Source organism: Triplophysa dalaica, chromosome 15 (genome assembly GCF_015846415.1).
Source record: "Triplophysa dalaica isolate WHDGS20190420 chromosome 15, ASM1584641v1, whole genome shotgun sequence".
NCBI lineage: Eukaryota > Metazoa > Chordata > Actinopteri > Cypriniformes > Nemacheilidae > Triplophysa > Triplophysa dalaica.
The window spans coordinates 20,198,724-20,218,322 of record NC_079556.1 but is presented as its reverse complement, the minus strand read 5'-3'; the positions used below and the strand labels follow the sequence as shown (position 1 = coordinate 20,218,322).

General features: G+C 39.7%; 1 protein-coding gene across 1 annotated transcript; it reads left to right on the top strand.

Moving 5' to 3' along the window:
* Positions 1-4,730: 4,730 nt before the first annotated feature.
* Positions 4,731-18,679, top strand: LOC130437388 (NACHT, LRR and PYD domains-containing protein 3-like). Its single transcript, XM_056768761.1, has 7 exons — positions 4,731-4,900; positions 8,639-8,949; positions 12,275-14,066; positions 14,552-14,722; positions 14,810-14,980; positions 15,062-15,108; positions 17,210-18,679. Exons 2-7 carry the CDS (start codon positions 8,691-8,693, stop codon positions 17,800-17,802), a joined length of 3,033 nt encoding a protein of 1,010 aa, XP_056624739.1. The 5' UTR covers positions 4,731-4,900; positions 8,639-8,690; the 3' UTR covers positions 17,803-18,679.
* Positions 18,680-19,599: the final 920 nt, after the last annotated feature.

The following is a 19,599-nucleotide window of genomic DNA, read 5'->3' as shown; positions in this document are numbered from 1 at the left end:
TGTGACTCGTAAACACTCTCGCTCGCGGAGACGTTTCCCCACCCTCAGTGCCAGGGACCCCGGCCAAAGATCACGCTGGACCCTGCGCCTCAGGCATCATCCTGAGACCAAGGTGAGGAAAAGGAAGGGACTGTATCTCTCTGTCGCTGGACCTCCTTCAAAGAAGGCTCTTGTGTGTGCCAAGGACCCCGTTCTGTTCCAGATGCCGGCAAAAATATCTTTCCATTCATCGTTGCAAATGCCAGGTCTGTTGTAGTACCCGTACCACCCACAGCTGTTTTAGCAGATACTTTTATAAACACAAACATTGTCTGAAAAAGAGAAACCTTCCTCTTCCATTGTCCACAGGAGTCAAGCCCCCAAAAGACGGTATACCTCCCCAATGCATACAACCCCTTGCCCTACGGGTCGAGGCCTGGCAGGCCATCCCAGAGGTGTCGCATTGGGTTATGGGCATAATATCTAGAGGATATTCACTCTAGTTTGCTCGCAGACCCCAGCGGTTCCACAGGGTCATCCCCACCCAGGTTCAGAGCGCGAATTCACAGTTGAGGAACTTACTGGAAAAAAGGAGCCATAGAACCGGGTCATCCAGATCAAACCGAGTCGAGCTTCCACAGCCGTTACTTCCTCGTACCCAAGATGGATGGCGGTCTCTGCCCCATCCTTGATCTCAGACATCTGAACCGCGCTCTTATGAAGTGCACTTCAGAATGATTACACTGAAACAGATCCTCTCGCAAACATGTCCAGAGGACTGGTTCCTCTCCCTGGTACTGAAAGATACGTACTTCCACATCCAGATATCCCCCCATCACAGACGATTCTCAATCACAGACGATTTTTTTGTCCGATCGGACAGCATGACAGTGGTATCCTACAGAAATCACAAGGGGGGCCTCTCCTCAAGACGCCTTTTTCCCTGGTATCTTCGCCTCTTTGAATGCACCCAATGCAATCTGCGCTCACTGAGGGCAACTCACATGCCGGGCAGACTGAACCAGGGAGCAGATTTGCCATCTCGGAGCAACGTCCCTTCAAAGGAATAGACGCTCCACCCCAGGTCGGTTCAGAGAATCTGGGAAGTCTTCGGCAAGGCAGAAGTCAACCTTTTTGCCTCGAAAGACAACACTCATTGCCCAAATTATTTTTCGAAGGACAGGGAAGCCTTTGCCCACAACTGGCCCAATCGGCTCCTTAATGCCTTCCCTCCGATCGCTCTCATACCACAGACGATCACAGAACAGGCGCACAAGGTGCTGTTCGTAGCCCCACTCTGGAAGAACCAGCCTTGGGTTGCAGAACTGTCTGGGTTGCGGAGTCAAGAGCTCTGTCTACAAGGCGATTCTATACCCTCAAGTGGTCTGTCTTCTCCGCCTGGTGCTCAACCCGCGGAGCAAACCCAGAATCCTGTGACATATCACTAATTTTGTCCTTCCTGCAGGAGCTGATGGATTAGAGCCGCTCCCCTTCCAAGCTCAAGGTCTACGTGGCAGAAATTGCTGCTTCTCATGCCCCGATAGAGGGCCATGGAGTAAGGAAGAACGACTTGGTCATTCGGTTTTTTAAGGGTTTCAGGCGGCTACGCCCTACTCGCCCCCTCACCGTTCCCATATGGGATCTACCCACGGTGTTGAGAGCTCTGAAGGGTTCTTCCTTCGAGACTCTACAGTCTGTGGACCTTCATCCCCTAATGCTTAAAACCGCTTTACTTCTAGCATTAGCATCCGTAAAACGTGTGGGCGATCTGCAGGTGCTCTCTGTGAGCCCCTCCTGTCTTAAATTTAGGCCTAACGACCCTTAAGTAGTCCTCAAACCAAGACATGGTTATGTACCTAAGGTGCTCTCTACTCCCTAAAGAGCACAGGTAGTGACACTTTCTATCCGACACTTTCTACACCCTCCTCCGAGCAGGACCCAGAGGTGAATCTGCTCTGTCCAGTCAGAGCACTTAAGATTTACATCGAGCGTTCCGCCCCCTTCAGGCAATCGGAACACCTCTTTGTCTGCTCGTCGACCGCACCATAGGGTCTCATTAAAGGCAAAATCCAATTCTTAGGATCTCATTACAACTGACAGAGAAAGAAAGCTAATTTGGCCCGCTGTAGAACTTATTGTTTTTTGTGGGTTTAAGCTTACATTTTGGAATAGTTTACTTATTTGACATCGATTATGCCTGTGGACTCATTGAGCTTTACTAGTCAGCAATCTGAGGGTTTTGTGAATTTTGTTCCTTGCTGTTTTTTGTTTCTTCTTTTGAATGTCTATTTCAGTTCTTTCACTTAATGCCAGGGGGTGACGTATAAAATGTAAAGTGTAAAGTATTATTTTTTTGTATGCTATGTCTCATAAAACAGTTTTTTTTAACTCATTCTGTTTGCAATGACACCTCTTTTTGGAAAAACCAATGTGGCGATGATGTTTGGATGGCTCATGATTCAGAGTATTCTGCTGGGCTCATGATAATGTAAGAACATGTTGGGGGTTCAGTGAGTTATTTTGATATTAATGGGTACTTTCTGTTATTGTTAACATTATTAATAATTTTTCTTGTGTTATTGATCAATATTTATGGGTATACAGTAATACCTCCGAAAAATGGAGAGAGAATTGTATTATACCTTAATACAATCCCTAATGCTTTAGTTTGTATTGGAGGAGATTTAAAAATTGCACCTCATAATAGTGTTGATAGATTCCCGCCTTAACAATCCGCATCTCTTAATTCAAAAGTGAAAATGTTTATGGAAAAAAATTCCAAATGATAAGTCATATTCGTGGGGTAACAAGTATTAGTTGAGACATTCTCAAATAAATGATTGGGTTGTACAATACTTATTTAAAGATAACAAGGCTTCAGACAGTATTCTACCATCTGACCGATCACCACGCTATGCTAAGGTTCTAGGGCCTCTTACTGGAAGATGAATTCCTCTCTGCTTGAGCATGATGACTTAAAAAAAGGATCTTATTTATAATTATGTACGACTGGAAGAGAGCTTTATCTGATAAAAAATTCAGTCTAGATTGGGAGCTACTCAAATGTGAAGTATGTGTTTGCATCAGTTTGGCAAAACAAAGAACGTATGAAGAAGTAAAGGTTACATCAGATATGATAACCCTTGAAGAAAAAAATTCAGAAAAGGTCTATCAGATGCTTAACTTTACTTGCAGAGCTGAATTCAAAGTAAGACAGCAATTACACTTATAAAACTCAAGGCTCATTCATCCGTTCAAGGAACAAAAGTTATAAAGAACAAAAATAATTTATTTTTATGTTAAAATAATGCTTTGTGCAAGGCAGAGAACACAATTATGTTTATATGATAATTTCTGTGTTACTGAATTATATTTGTAACCTACAAATCATTACGGCAATGATGTTCAGAGGTTCTTGAGAATGACCGTCTATCTGCATCCAGGTGTATGCATTCTTCTACAAAAAGCAAGTGATTGTCCTTCCTGCACCCAGTCCTGTCTCTGAGGAGTCGCACTGAAGAACCAGGTCTTCGTCTGGACTGTAGTGCTTCAAAACAGGTGCAGATGCAATCGTTAGAGAAACCTGCCAGATGTCACGTAGGAACGCTTTTAGGAATATCCAAAAATAAGTTGAATGTCAAAATTGTGTTTTAATTAAATAATTATTCTATAACATCATGTATGTTATCTCTGAAAACATCTTGGTAAAATTCACTTGTTTATTGCTGAAAAATAGCGATTTAAAGTGGCAAGCTTATTTTTAAGGACATGCACGGCATAATTATCCTGGTGGGCAGCTGCTCATCAATGCGATCGTGAGGCATGCAAGGGATGATCAAAAGTTCGGACACTATGCCCATAATAATCAACGTAAAACTTACTTCACCACTCAATAGTTTTTGTCCTCTTCAGCTTAACGTTTGCCTTGTGTAGTGATGCAGTACAGATGTTGACAGACGTTTTTATATGGTTGTTTTTATATTCTTCAACACTAAGACATGTTTTCTTGTATTAAATTGTTTATAGAGTAAGTCTTTAACAACTGTAGAGTGATTATACTTCTGATACTTGACTGTTCCGCTTTTATTTTCAACATTTTCATCTTTTTTATTCCGCTCCTGAAAATCATAGTGTTTACCCAACTTTAGATAACAAGAACTTTAATATCATTCAACTTAAGGTATGAACGAAAATACAAACAGATTTGGAAAGGGCTTGAGCTTTAATATGGTATAAAAACCTGTCAAATGTAAAATTTCACCATGTGATGGGCAGATTGCAACACAATAGTTTCAGTTTAATGAGCACTTCTTCCTGAAAATATCTGTCCACTCCCAAACCACATCTCTTGTGTCAGCTGTCTTCATGTATCACAGTTGTCAGTTGTTATTTCACCATACCAAATCATCTCTGTAGCCTCTTCACATCTGACGGTCTTGGCAATTTCACTATGGCTCACACTTTCTCTGGGTCAATCTTTAGACCTTCTGAGTTCAGTTGTTGTCGGTCCAGTGAAGACTCTTGCTTTAGTCATATCCAGAAGAATTTGTAGGTGTTTCATAAGAGCCACTGGAACTCTTTTCTTTAGTAGCCACACCAGTTCAACATCAGGGTCCACCCCAAGGTTATATATATTTCCGCTACAGGCATCCGTCTTGTGACTCAATGTGGCCCTTGTTAAGAAATATTCTCTTCCAGCTCTCACTGATGTTCTGAGCAACTCACACTTCTGCAAAAGAAACTTCCTCGATTTGACTATTTAGCTGAAATGTTCTGGGCTGACTGCTTGGAGAGCTCTGCTGGTAGCAATTCTTGCACAGACACATAGCAATACTAGATATAATCCCAAGTAATTCTGGAAAAGATTTCTGAGGTTGGAAGTGCTGTGACTGTCAACAAGACATAACAGCAAATCCACAGAGTAAGTAAGAGTTTTTATTATGTGAGAGGTTCTCTGTTGTTGTGGTTTAGTCAAGCAGAGTAGGGGCCCTGCTTGAGCTGCAGATCACCTGTTGAACGAGAGCTTGTTTTTCCAACTTTATACTGTATTGAAATTGGATTTTTAAAGAGCATGTTCCCCACATTTTTCAACCTTTAGTTAGTATGTTATGTTGCTGTTTGACCATAAATAATATCTACAAAAAGAGTTTCAGAAGAAGGGACTTTAGACCGGAAGAAATCCAGTCATTTTGTTAGAAATAGGACAACGACGAACAATAGACTTGAAATATGTGAAATATAAAGCGTTTTTTTTATTAGAAACATGAACATCCATTGTTAAACACCCCAAAACTTCTAAAGCCTACTAAAGCCTCTTAAACAGCCAAAGACTGGGTCCATAAAGGGGATTTTGCATCGACTCTGATCAGTCCAAGTGTTTGTTCTATTTGATTGTATTTGTAGCTCAGTGTGTCTCTGTTGTTTTAACCTCGCTCCCTGAGGAAACACCCATACTATTCATAGCTCACAATGAGTGTTTCTATTGGACACAACCGTATGTAGATAACTTGGCAGGATGGAAATTTGGCGAATATGAGAAAGTATTGGGATGAAGGCACCCCAAAAGAAATAAAATAAAAGGGTATAACCAAGGGAAATTTTACACATTTAAAACCCTCCAATCTGCACATTTAAACAATAAACTTGTGTCCTGAGAAAGCGTGTCTCAAGACCCTTGGTCCTGCACTGTGAATCGTGTTTAACTTTCAGTGTCATAAATCCGATTTAGCTTAATGGCGGAGTGATACAAAAGGTGAAGCGGTTCATTCGGTGGTAATGGTGTAATATCAGATTCGAGAACCAGAAAGAACTGTTGTTGAAATGTTTACTTTGGACTCCAGTGACTGGTGAGGGTAGTTGTTTGCACTGGTGCATCGGTAAGGTTAGGTTTAAGGTTGTTGTAAGTGTAGGTGGTGGCTAATATAATTTATTGTAATTTTATGGCGAGATTTTGCATCACTTCCAGCCGTAGCTGTATCCCTTCTAGCCACAACTTTGTCTATAGTTTCCGGATTGAACAACATGTTTCCTGGAAACGTTGTGAAACAGAGTTTCAGATACTTTTTTTTCTTGTCAAATAAAATCAAATAACTTTTATTGTCACATCACCACAGCACCACAGCACAAGTGCCTTGGTGAGTGAAATTCTGAGTGCGTGCTCCAGAAAGTGCAGAAATAATTTACATATATAGACAGTACTATTTACATACATACAGACTTATACAGATGACAGTGTGCAATATACACAACATATACTCAATACACACAGTGTACTATTTTACATACTAACAGTTTCAATACACATTATACACCATATGTACACATTCTGAGTTATGTACACACAATAATATGCAAAGGTGCCGCAGATTATAAACAAACTGGATATGCATTGTGGTTTTAGTGCAGTGTGTACGTGTAGTCCAGTTTGAACTGTGTTAGAGTTAAAGTGTGGCATACCGTAAAGTGGGAGTGTGCTGCAGGGTGTGTTAGTTCTGACTGTTCATTAGCCTGATAGCCTGAGGGAAAAAGCTATCCCTCAGTCAGCTAGTGCGGGATCGGATGCTGCGGAAACATCTTCCCGAGGGCAGCAGAGAGAGCATTTTAACAATGACATTGGAGCTGTGGCTGCACAGTCATGTGTATACAGGGAGTACAGGAGTTGGCTGCGGACGCAACCCTGCGGAGCACCACTGTTTAGGGTCAGTGTGAATGAAGGGTTGTTGCCCATTCTAACAACCTGACTTCTGCCTGTCAGGAAGTCACGAATCCAGCTGCACAGAGATCTGTTTAGTACCAGATTCTGGAGCTTGCACTTACTGTCATTTATATTCCCAAAAGGTCCAAAAATATATTTTAACAAAAGAAGAGATATCAGCAGTAAGGGCCGTTCATATAATCCAATAAAGAAACTCTGACTGAACAGCAGAGTTCATATCACAGCTATACCAATCGAGATGGGCCTACAAAGAACGATATAGTTGGGATCACATTCAGAAAGTTATTTTTCCATCTGATGAACAATAAAACATCATGCCAGATAGTTTTCTGCTGATTGTATAGACGGTTTCAAACAAGAACATAAACAACCGTCACTTAACTTCTGGCACATATGTCTAACCAGGGTTATTTTGGATTAAAAGAAGAAGAAGCGTTACTTGGCAAAATGTAAATACAACAAAATTAGACGACCCATTCAAGAAATATATTATTTAATAAAATGAATATACAATAAAATTCAACAAATTGTTTATTCAATACACTTATTATACAATAAAATATTAACATAAATTAATAAAACCATATACTGTGTAAAAATAATATAAATAGTTATATTAGCCACTAGCCAGATCAATCAACAACACACAAACCAGAAGTTAACTGCGGTCCGATGACACCGTCTATTCTTTAATGTTGATCTATAAAGTTAATATGTCCCGAAGTGTTTCTTTTTCATTTTGTCTTCAGATTAGATCAGTTTCACTGGAAACATTTGAACAAACTAGTTCCTTGACCAACTGTTTTCCGATCAAAATACTATCTTGAGTTGTTAATTTGACAGGTTTAAGTCTAAAAACACTTGTTTCCTGTTTATTTGTTTACTACACAATAGATATTTTGCCGCAGTAAAAAACAGCAGTAGTCTTCAGGTCAGGTCGCACATTTGAACTATGACCTCAGACAGATTTGATAATGTGACTCCCTAATGTTTTGGTCACCAGAATTTATGTGCAGTTTGGTGTTTATTGCCGTTGAAGGTTACAAATGTGACTCTAATATGTAAAATATCCCTTTAAAACTCTAATAAACACAAAAATGGGTGACAGCCATTCATTTAATCATTTCTGTTCAGCACGTATCATGTCTTCTCACAATAGAACACAGTATCATTAGGTCTATAGTCAGTTTATGATGTGTTGGTCAGATCAGACACAGGACCCAGGTGTACAATGACTTAAACTTTACTACAGTAATTAATTTACATCAGGTGTCTCAAACTCAGTTCCTGGAGGGCCGCAGCTCTGCACAGTTTAGCTCCAACCAGCTCTAAACCACACCTGCTTGGAAGTTTCTAGTAATCCTGAAGATGTTGATTAGCTGAATCAGGTGTGTTTGATTAGGGTTGGAGCTAAACTGTGCAGAGCTGCGGCCCTCCAGGAACAGAGTTTGAGAACCCTGATTTACATCATCAAATCACTCCACGATCTGACAAACATGATAAATGTGTTCAGTCAGTATGAACAGACAGAAACACATGCAGAAGATGAACAGCTCACTTTTATCTTTTATCTTTTTTTTTAACTTTTATCTTTTCTGAACCACATTCTTGGTTTGTTTTTTGCACAGCAGATGTTAAAATGAATCTTATTGGTTAAACTCTACATGAGAAGTAATGAGTTTAGAAAGCAAATTGCCCACATGGATGCTTACTATATTATAAAGCCCTTGTTTCAATTAATAATTACACAAATCACACCCTGTTAGATTTTAGTTGAAAATGATTGCAGCACTATAGTTTAACAGTTCAGACAAGATTCTTCTCAGATGTTCAGTGACTGTAAAACTCTTCACTGTATGTGACCACTTACTGTCTCTCAGTATCAGACTCATGAATGATCTCCTCTCAGCATAATTTTAGAACAAAACATTGTCTCACCTTCAGAAACTGTCTGAGTTGGTTTTCTTCCGGTCCTGCAGAAGTGAGTCAGTGGTGGATGATGGCGTCTGTTAAAAAGTTCCTCATAGACTCACTGGATGATTTGGATAAAGCTCAGCTGAAAAGGTTTCAGTGGCACCTGAAAAATGATCATAAGCTTCCAGCTTCTGGACTGGAGGAAGCAGATGTCTTAGATACAGTAGATAAAATGGCGGAGCGTTATAAACAAGATGAAGCTGTGAAGATCACACTGGACATCCTGAGGAAGATGAACCAGAACCAGCTGGCTGAAGAACTTGAGAACAAACACAAAGAAGGTAGTTTCATCTGATGTTAAAGTTCACGAGTCTGTTATTCTCTCTGCTTCATTTGACAGTAAAGCTGTTGAATTGAGTTCAGCAACGTACTGAAGAAAATCTTATAAATTTGAGCGGTAATTGAATGGTAATGTCTGAACAATATTGAAACCTATCTCTACATGCTGAAGAATGAGACTGATGGAATAGTATCATTTCACATACACACATAACACATTTTTTCTGTACCATATTTCAGTCCACACCAGAAGCTTCCCTCAAACCACTTTCAGAAAGAATAACAACCCTCAGAGCCTGTTTACACCTGATATTAAGATGTGTTTTGGCCGATCGGATCACAAGTGGAGGACACTAAATACTGGTGTAAACAGGATGAGCGTTTTGAGCTTGTCCACTTTCGACCACTTCCAGAAGTATTGGAAAGCGCATTCAACCTGATTGTGTTGATTTAAAGATACATTATGGGACATTATTGGAGATATGCTGGGCAGACAAGATCAAACCTTTGCTGGCCAATGAAAAACATACCAATCAAACATACACTCACCTCGCCGTGGTCTCGCGGCTATCGGAGCAGAAATATTTTGAGTAGCTCTTGTCATTTGGATTACTTTTGTTAAATTCACTGTGGATTCTATTTTTTGCCCAGAGGATTATTTTCTTGTGGAAAATAAATCTAGATATTTTTTTCACGTGAGTGTCTATGCGTGTTGGATTCCACCACCCTGTGGCTCTGTGGTAAATGGTCTGATCGCTATCTATACAACCCGGGTTCAGGCCTCAGCCTGAAACATGCTTTTTGGTCACAGTCCAACCCTGTTGTTGACACTTTCCTGCCACGTATTTAATTTCTATAATTCTTGTTGGTAATTTTGAGGACAAAACCCATATTTTAAGAAATGGGTGTCAACACTAGTGGTCGAAAGTGGACAAATGAGTCAAAATAAAACACCAGGTGTAAACGGGTATGTGTCTTCTTTATCTCCATCATAATACCTGGTACAAACAGGGCCTCAGATGGCCAGAATTAAAGACACAAATGAGCCACAACTGACCAAAATATCAGCTAATTCTCTGTCGGCAAGAGCAACGTTTCAATCAGAACTCTTGATAAGAAAACAGTATGATGAACAAATAACTATTCCGTACTTACTTTGTGAGGATGGATCTGGACCGAACCATATTCATTCCAGTGACGTTACTTTGTGATTCTCATATTCATCATGACGACATAACATTGGACGTTGTTGGGACATGGTGTTTTCCTCCTAAAGACGTACCTGGATAAAAGCGACCATATTCGTCACAACATTTGTACCAAAAAATAACAACGTTACAATTGCCCCCCAGCCACATGTGTGATGCACACAATATCTTGTACCAGTGTCATTAAAGTTTGGTTAAAGACAAATATATTTAAACATAGATTTAAATCACTGACGCTTCAGATGGGTAAGGGTAATTTTGCAACCTTACCTTAACTCACTAGGTACTCCATGCCTATACCCTCGTCATCTTCGGTCATCTTTAAGTAAAGTTTTTAAATACTACAGAAGTAAAGAGATGGGTAGGATCAGGGATGTAGAGTATGGTCATGCAGAATATGTATAAGTACTACTAAACAGCCAATATGCCAATAATAGGCTTGCTAATAACAACAACTAGTTAATAGTGAGAATTGCCCCCTATACTGAAGTGTTACCCAACTTTCTAATCACCTTTCATAAAAAAATAATTACAAAACACAAATAAGCCCTAGACCAATTAATTTCAAAGATTTAATTATTTATCCAAAAGAAAAATGAAGATATGTAAAAATGGTTTTATGTAGTTTGATGGACAAGGGGAAGAAAACCGATGAGGAGAAAGTTGAATGAGAGCTCGGTCGGATAACATTTGGATAACGTCCATGTCCAAACATTCTTAGCACATATGAACACCACAAAAGAGATTTACTCAGGTTGTTTATAATACTACAATAGAATGCATATTGGCGCAACGTATCTACTGTACGTGAGAGACATCAACTTTTATTAAAAGCATATACTCCTACAAGGTAAAAATGTATATACATTAAGATAAAAAGCTCTGAATGCTGTACTTAAAGAAAATGTAAAGAATTGTTTCATGTGTTGTACCCATGTTATGTTGTTGCTATCTACCTTTCATAATTTAAGTTGTTGCGCTTGTTATAAATCACATGGCTAATCTGTGTACCACACTTGTATGTAACGTGTGCATTGCATTTCAAGCATACGTGTCCAGCTCACAAATGTCTTTGTGTTGTGTGCATTCGCGTTTATAATACGTCCGCATGTCCGTCTCTGGTCACGGCCGTTCTGGACTTTGACAGAATGTCCTACTGGTCAGTCCGCCCCTGCTCCCACGTGCTAAATGTGACGCTGAAGCTGAAGTAAACTTTTATGTTGGATTTACAGGGTGTGTGGAAAATTGACATATTTAATTAGAAATACATATAATTTTAATTTTTTGTATGAAACATTTTTGTTTAGTGTGTAATACGAAAGCTTTGTTTTTAATATAGCTAACAAAGTTGGGCATATACAAGGTAATTAGAAATATTAAATGTTATATTTAAATGTATTTAAATGTTAAAAATATAACAACATTCTTTAAAGGGAAAACAGAGTATTTGATAATTTAGTCCTCTTTAGGCCGTAACTCAGACAGTTTCTGCATATCTCATGTTAATCTTGAGTACTTACAGAATAGTATCGCACTCTTCAAGTCTTCAGTTTGATGACATTTACAAAAGACAGATATAGTTGTACGATTATTTCCTAAAACATACGACGCGTGCGTGGGGGGGTTTGTGTTGGAACTAAAGCATGTGCACACCCATTGCCAACAAAACACAGACATATGACTCGCGTGCGGTTCATGGCCAGCATCTTTTAGCGCTGGAACAGCTCCATCTATCAGTTTCAAACGATCTCCGAATCCAGCGTTATATCCACTGTCAGTACAATTGCATTGGAACCTGATGTTCCAAATATGGTAAGAGGCGTTACATTTCCTTCAAACGCTTGCAGTATTCGACCAATCACTACACACTGGTTAACTGGCCAATCACAGCACACCTCGCTTTTCAGAGAGATGAGCTTTTTAAAAAATCTGTGCGTTTCAGAGAGGCGGAGCAAAGAGGAGATAAAAAACATGCACGATATGTGGAAAATGAAGCGTTTTTAAATCATGTGTACACATAACATTACATCTAAAACAATCGATAATATCAGTTTTAGCCGTGTCATATGACCCCTTTAAATGATCAAGGATTTAATCTACTGGTTGTTTTATCTTAAAGGTTCCGCTGCAGTTGAAAGTAAAGCTGATGATTACATTGAGTTCAGCAACAGACTGAAGAACGACTTAAAAGAGAATTATGAGAAAATATTGGATGGTAATTCACACCAGAATACGCACTTGAATGATATTTACACTGATCTCTATATAGTAAAGAATCAGACGGGTGGAGTAGTGAATCAACATGAAGTGAGACAGATTGAATTAAACAGAACTGCTCCTGAGAACACGTCAGTCAAGTGTAATGACATATTTAAAGTCCGGCTTGATACAGGTCGACAAAACAGAAAAGTGCTGACGATAGGCATTGCAGGTGTGGGCAAAACTGTCTCTGTCAGTAAATTCATCCTAGACTGGGCTGAAGGGAAAGAAAATCAGGAAATCATCTTTATTTTTCCTCTGCCCTTCCGTGAGCTGAATCTGATTCAAAAGAACCACAGTCTAATGGAGCTGATTAATAAAAACTTCTTTAGTTCTAATAAACAACTGTCATCACTGCCTAAAGAAAAAGGTCAAGTGATGTTCATCTTTGATGGTCTGGATGAGTGTCGCTTCTCTTTGAGCTTTGAGAAGAGCGAGAGATTCACAGATGTTCATGAGAAAACAACAGTGGATGTGATAGTAACAAACTTAATCCAGAGAAATCTGCTTCCATCCGCTCTCATCTGGATCACCTCCAGACCAGCAGCAGCCCATCTGATACCTCGACGCCACATTGACCAGGTGACAGAGATACGAGGATTCAACGATGAGCAGAAGAAGAAATACTTCATTAGAAACAGCAGACCTGACATGTCAGAGAGAATCATCTCACACATCAAGAGATGCAGAAGTCTGTACATCATGTGTCACATTCCCATCTTCTGCTGGATCTGTCTCAGTGTTCTCCAGCCTCTGATCACTCAAGAGAATCAGGACAAAATTCCCACAACTCTCACAGGGATGTACGTCTACTTCTTAATCTCTCAGATGGAAAAGATGAAAGCAAAAAAACAAAGTGACAACGATCCTCAGTCTTTAGAAGATGTTGTTCTGAAGCTCGGGGAACTGGCCTTCAAACAGCTTCAGAAAGGAAATCTGATTTTCTATAAAGAAGATCTTGAGGAATGTGGGCTGGATGTCCGTGAAGGTGTGGTTTTCTCTGGGTTATGCACTCAGATTTCTGAAAAGCCAGTTTCTGGGAGGAATGTCTACAGTTTTGTACATCTCAGCGTTCAGGAATTCCTCGCTGCTCTTTTCGTGCTTTTCATTTACAAACACAAAAAAAAAAACCCATTCCGTCTCACTCTCGGAGGCAAACTAAAAATGACATTTGCAAATAATTCACTGTTTGACCTTCATAAGACTGCTGTTGAAAATGCTCTTCATAGTGAGAACGGACACCTGGATCTTCTCCTACGGTTTCTCGTGGGTCTCTCTCTGGGGTCCAGTCAGAATGAGCTAAAGGATCTTCTGCCCTCACTGAAGATAACAACAGAAGACATGAGACGCACAGCTGAATATATCAAAAAGAAAATTAAGAGTGGAAATTACGGATCATCAGAGAAGAGCATCAACCTCTTCCACTGTTTGAATGAACTGAAAGATGATTCACTGATAACAGAAATCCAGGAGTATCTGAATTCAGGAGGTCTTTCAGCACAAGCTCTTTCCTCTGTTCAGTGGTCTGCTCTGGTGTTTGTGCTGCTGATGTCTGATGAGACTCAAGAGATGTTTGAGATGCAGAAATACAGAAGATCTGATGAAGCTGTGAATCGACTTCTGCCAGTGATCAGAAACACCAGAAGAGCTCTGTAAGATTCATCTCTTCATTCATTCATATTAGCATGCCACTGACACAATTATCTCATAAAATTTAATTTGATAAAATTCAACCTTTCTATTAATCAATGTGTATTGCAAAAAAGTTAACGTTAAAGATGAGAAATAACGTTATATTTACAAATGATTAAACCAAATTTCCTGCTTGTAACATTTGAACGTCGTTTCTTACCTTAAAACCAAAAGTAAACGGCTTGCGAGCCGCATTCATTTAAAATGAGCTTATTAAACATTTCTAAATCACATTTCATGTCCAGTTTTTTCTAATGTGGAAAGTAGCCGTGCAATAAGTGGGATAATGTACAAGCAACCGGCTGTTATCGCGAAATAAGCCCCTTCACTGTGATTCAAGACCCTCCACTTCAAGGCTTGTTTCTGCAATAACAACTGGCTGCCTGTACATTAAGGACATAAGTGTTTAATTTTAATGTATTGTTTGTGTTTTTCTTTCACATAGTCTTCAGAACTGTAATCTGACTGATGAGTGTTGTGAAAGTTTGTCTTCATGTCTACAATCATCGACGTCTCTGAGAGAGCTGGACCTGAGTAACAATGATCTGAAGGATTCAGGAGTGAAGCTGATCTCTGATGCTCTCAAGACACACAACTGTCAACTACACACACTGCGGTGTTTCTCTCTACACACTAATCTCACAAAAACATTATTCTAAGAGAAGTGAAGAGTGTGTTGACATGTTGTTGTGTGTGTTTGTAGGTTATCAGGTTGTATGGTGACAGATGAAGGTTGTTGTTATTTGGCTTCAGCTCTGAGTTCAAACCCGTCACACCTGAGAGAGCTGGATCTGAGCTACAATCACCCACAACACTCAGCACTTCAGCTGCTCGCTTATCAAAATGATCCAAACTACACACTCAACAAACTCAAGTATGACACACGACATTCACACGATTCACACACACCAGCAGAATATCAGATCATGTTTCTGTGTTTTATGTGTGTGTGTAGTGTGAGTCACGGAGGAGAGATAAGAATAACAGGAGGACTATACAAGTGTAAGTCTACACACATGCACACACACAAACACCTGACACACACCTGACACATTTTAATATTTTTTTAAGTCCACCTAAAGAAAATATTTTACAGGGACATAAATATTACAGATGCAGTTAAATAAATATAAAAACAGTCATGGACCAGTGGTATACAACAAATCTACAACTCAGTTGTTAGGGATATAAAAAACAACGACTATATATATATATATATATGCTGTATATGTATATAAGTGCTGTAGACATCCCCTTATAAGCATGGCAGCCACTCAAGATGTGTGGCGATGCAGACAATGAGAAAACAAAGTTGCAGGATACCAAATAGAGAGATTGAATCTAGTAGGAAGTACTTGTAACCTAGCTTTTGCTGTTAAAATAACAATGTCCTCACTAAGCACAGCATTCTTCAAAAATTAGTGATAGACAGAGTGATCAGTAGAGGAGAGGCATGCAAGTTTTCGCTGAAGTTTCAATCCAGCCCTGTGTTGTTTTTGTCGATGTTGGATCCAAGAGTGTTCGCCGTGCCCCTACAGATTTTATAGGGTGACTACTCTCACCATATGTTGCTGTTGCTTTTGCAAAGGTCAGAGGCTCAGCATTAATGTCCTCAGAAACTCTCACAGTCCCAGAGTCAGACCGCACCCTTTCCTGTGATACTCCAGATCGATCACAAAGATCATTCAGATCCGGCCGTTTGTGGGGCTCTGATTCCTTGGCCAACAGCACCTTGCGTTTACTTAAATCCAAGAACAGGGAGGATCGAGCCAACTCCCTTTATCGTCGTTATTCAGCATGTTCAGAATTCGCATGCTGGTGTTAATCCATGTCACATTTGGTGCCTTCCCATTGAGGATGAAAGATAACATCACAGTATTAAGTCTAAACCACTTTCGCACTAAGCTTACCGTTTTGTTATTCATTTCGCTCAGCACTTTTTGTTGTATGTGGACCTTGGAGAACAGGTGCTGTACTTTAGACGGTGCCACCTGTTTTAGAGCCTGACTTCATGGTAAGGAAGGAGAGATATATCTCTCCATGTCGATGGATCATCAGGGATGTTGTCTTTTCTTTAGGGATTCTATGGATTTGTGCTGCTTTCCATGAATCTGATGCCTATTTCCAAGCAGGCATTACAAATAGTTGTTAAGATCTGAAATGTCTGTGTGGTTTTAAAATCCTCATATATCACGTCATTTCTACAACTCGTTTTATAGTTGGGTAGGTTGTTTAAAGCAGACTGTACCTCCTCATATGTGAAATGCGTTGTTTCAGGAAGAGAAGTTGGCAGTTTCAAATACAAGGTGGAAACGGTAAATCATCATTATGCCTCTAGTTTCTGCATTTATTATCATTATAAGTTAGTACTGCTCTTATGTCATAAGGACAGGGAGGAGGGTCCGGATTGTGACTGTTGTGTAAAATGACTTGAATCGCTTTAAATCTTCTATGCTGCCACAAATATGCAAGTTTACTTCTGCTCACCTTTTTGTTCCACTTGCTATGAGTCACTCCTGTCCACAGAGAAGTCATGACAGTTTCCCATAAATAGCACAGCCGTTCGCAAATCCAATCAGCTGTCTAAATCAGTGTTAATTCGTCAGGATTATGTTGTACCACCTGGAACTTCTTCAGGATTCTCGCCACATTTTTCAAAAGTCATAGTCCGAAAGCTTACTGCTGTGACTCTCAGCTGAAAACACTCCATTCTTGAAGAATATCCCATTTACCAATGTGAGTAATGTTGTACACTTTCCCGAGTCACCGGAGGAAGCTACATTTTTCTCATGCTGGAATTTGGTGTTCAAACAGTCTCTATAAATTCTTTCATGAGACTGGAAAGCCATCCATTGATACTCTGACAGCATACAAACATACTGCTGAAGAGTCGTAAGCTCTGCTCCATGCGGTGCTAGTAACGGCCGATCGTTGCAATCAGACACATAGTCCATAAAAGTTGCCATAATATCTTATCTGCATCTATTACATTAACTATGGCACACACACATATACCTGCACACAAACCTGACACACACACACACACAGATTGATTTAGTAACTGTTGTGTGGTTGTGTTACAAATTTCTCTTCTTGTGTTCAGATGTCTGTGATCTCACACCGGATCCAAACACCGCAAACACTCTCCTCAAACTGTCCGAAGAGAACAGAAAGATCACAGGTGTGAGGGAGCGTCAGTCGTATCCTGATCATCTGGACAGATTTGATTATTGTCCTCAGGTTTTGTGTAGAGAGAGTCTGACTGGACGCTGTTACTGGGAGGTTGAATGGAGCGGATTACACGTTGACATATCAGTGTCATATAAAAGCATCTACAGGAAAGGAGATAGTCTGGGCTGTTGGTTCGGATACAATGATAAATCATGGATTCTGAGCTGCTCTTATAAAACATTCACTGCACGTCACAATTTTAAACGAACAGTCATTGATGTCTCTTCAGGTGTGTGTAAGAGAGTAGGAGTGTATGTGGACAAGACGGCCGGCACTCTGTCCTTCTACGGCGTCTCTGACACACACACACTCACACACTTACACACATACAACACAACATTCACTGAGCCTCTCTGTGCTGGATTTCATTTGTTTTCTAGCTCCTCCGTGTCTCTGTGTGACATAAACAGCCTCTATAAAGAACCTCCTGTTAAAAAGAAGAGAGATACACACATAACCAGATGAGTTATTACAAGGGGTGTAGTTGTGTACCGAACCGTTACGGGCAACATTATAAATATAGTCATCATTCCTATGGCCTACTCCTTCGAAGGGCAGAGCCCTTGGAGTTTAGACTTTGGAGTGAACAGGGCATTTGAGTGCCATTATGTAGACGTTTGGAATGCACTTGGCTAAGGAAGTGACGGCATTTCCTCATTATCTTCAGTTGGCATGTTCCTGTGAAAACAAGGATTGTGTCCATTTGGAATTTTCCCCGTGACAGCTTGTGATGGTTCGGTAAGAATACGCACACCGTTACACCTCTAGTTATTACAATTAATACTGTTACTGGGTGTGAGTGTGTGTCACTAGTTTGTTTCCATCAGAGGCAAAAGTCCATGTGCGAGTGGAGAAAGATGATCTTTTTAGTTTTCATTAGTTGGTTGTTTCTCTGTCACTGATTTAATAATTCTGTAGGGTTGAAAAAATAACAGGAATGTATTGCCGTGTCAAGACCCCCCTCTCCTCCCAAAAGACACCAATTGTCCTTCTAAAGATCACAGTGGTGCTGATAACGATCAACCACTATTGTCCAAGATGTTTGTTTATTGTGGGTTGAGTACACTAGGGGTTAAACATGATTGGTCAATTTGAATGTATCATGTTAGGTTTAGTCACATGGTCAAGGAAATCAAAAGGAAATGTAAGACGTGCTCAAGCTCTGTTCTTCTCCTCTCTATGAGCTCTGGCTCTTTTTATCTTGGCTCTTCTTCTTCTAAACTTTCTCTCTTGTCTGTCCTGTCTCTCAGATTCTATCTCATAGGAAATTATTACTTGTATCATTTTATGCATTTTACATGTAACTTCAATTTAAGGCTGTTATTAAACACTTTCATTTTCAAATGTGCAAACTAGTTGTTTTTTCATGTGAATATTTGAATGCTCCATATTTCAATAAAATATAGTAATGTTATAGCAACACTCTGACACATACATAGCAATAATCACTGCATCTATTTCAATTGTTGCTATAAGAAGCAGAAGGCTGGAATTGGTCCAGAAATACAGTTTTATACCAACTTGCTGTTAATGTTTCTTGAGTCATTTGGGCATCCCTATAGCCTGAACCACTATAGTGGAACCACCCCTACCAAGCCAAGGTTTATGAAGATGTTTCTGAAACTATTTATAACAATTTCTACAGTGTGAAACAATGAGAAACGTTCCTAAAATGGCTGGTAGGAAATGCTAAGTGATAAGATCAGCGGACATCAGAAAACACAGCCCAGATCTGTGAGAAATGACCAAACATTTGATTCTACTATTATGATTGATGATACTGGAGTAAAGAGGAATGTGAGTTTAAACACTGCAGTTGTTAATGGATTACCAGCCAAAGACTGATTCATTACTTCTCGGACAAGGCTGAAGGTTTCATGTGGGTGAAAACCAGAAAGAAAAGAACACCTCTAATGGAGGAACAACTTCATGTAAGAAGTTGAAAAAGAAGCTTAAAAAATATATGAGGAAAACAGACGCTAACCCTGGAAGATCTTACCCAGCATGAAACTGTTATTACTTTTAGTCAATCACATCAGTTTGGTCAAGGGATTCTTTTCCATGACCCAGATCAAGAAGAACAATAGGTTAAACTGGATAACGTCCTCCGAGATGATCTCTTGAGAGTCTGATTGAGGAAGAAATGAAAGATCCAGTTATTCTCTCAAAACATCAACACATATCTAGGCCTGGGGGAGTCAGCGCTTTGCAATGGTTTAATGCAAACAGTAATTTTATGTCTGATACAAAAGAATCTGAATA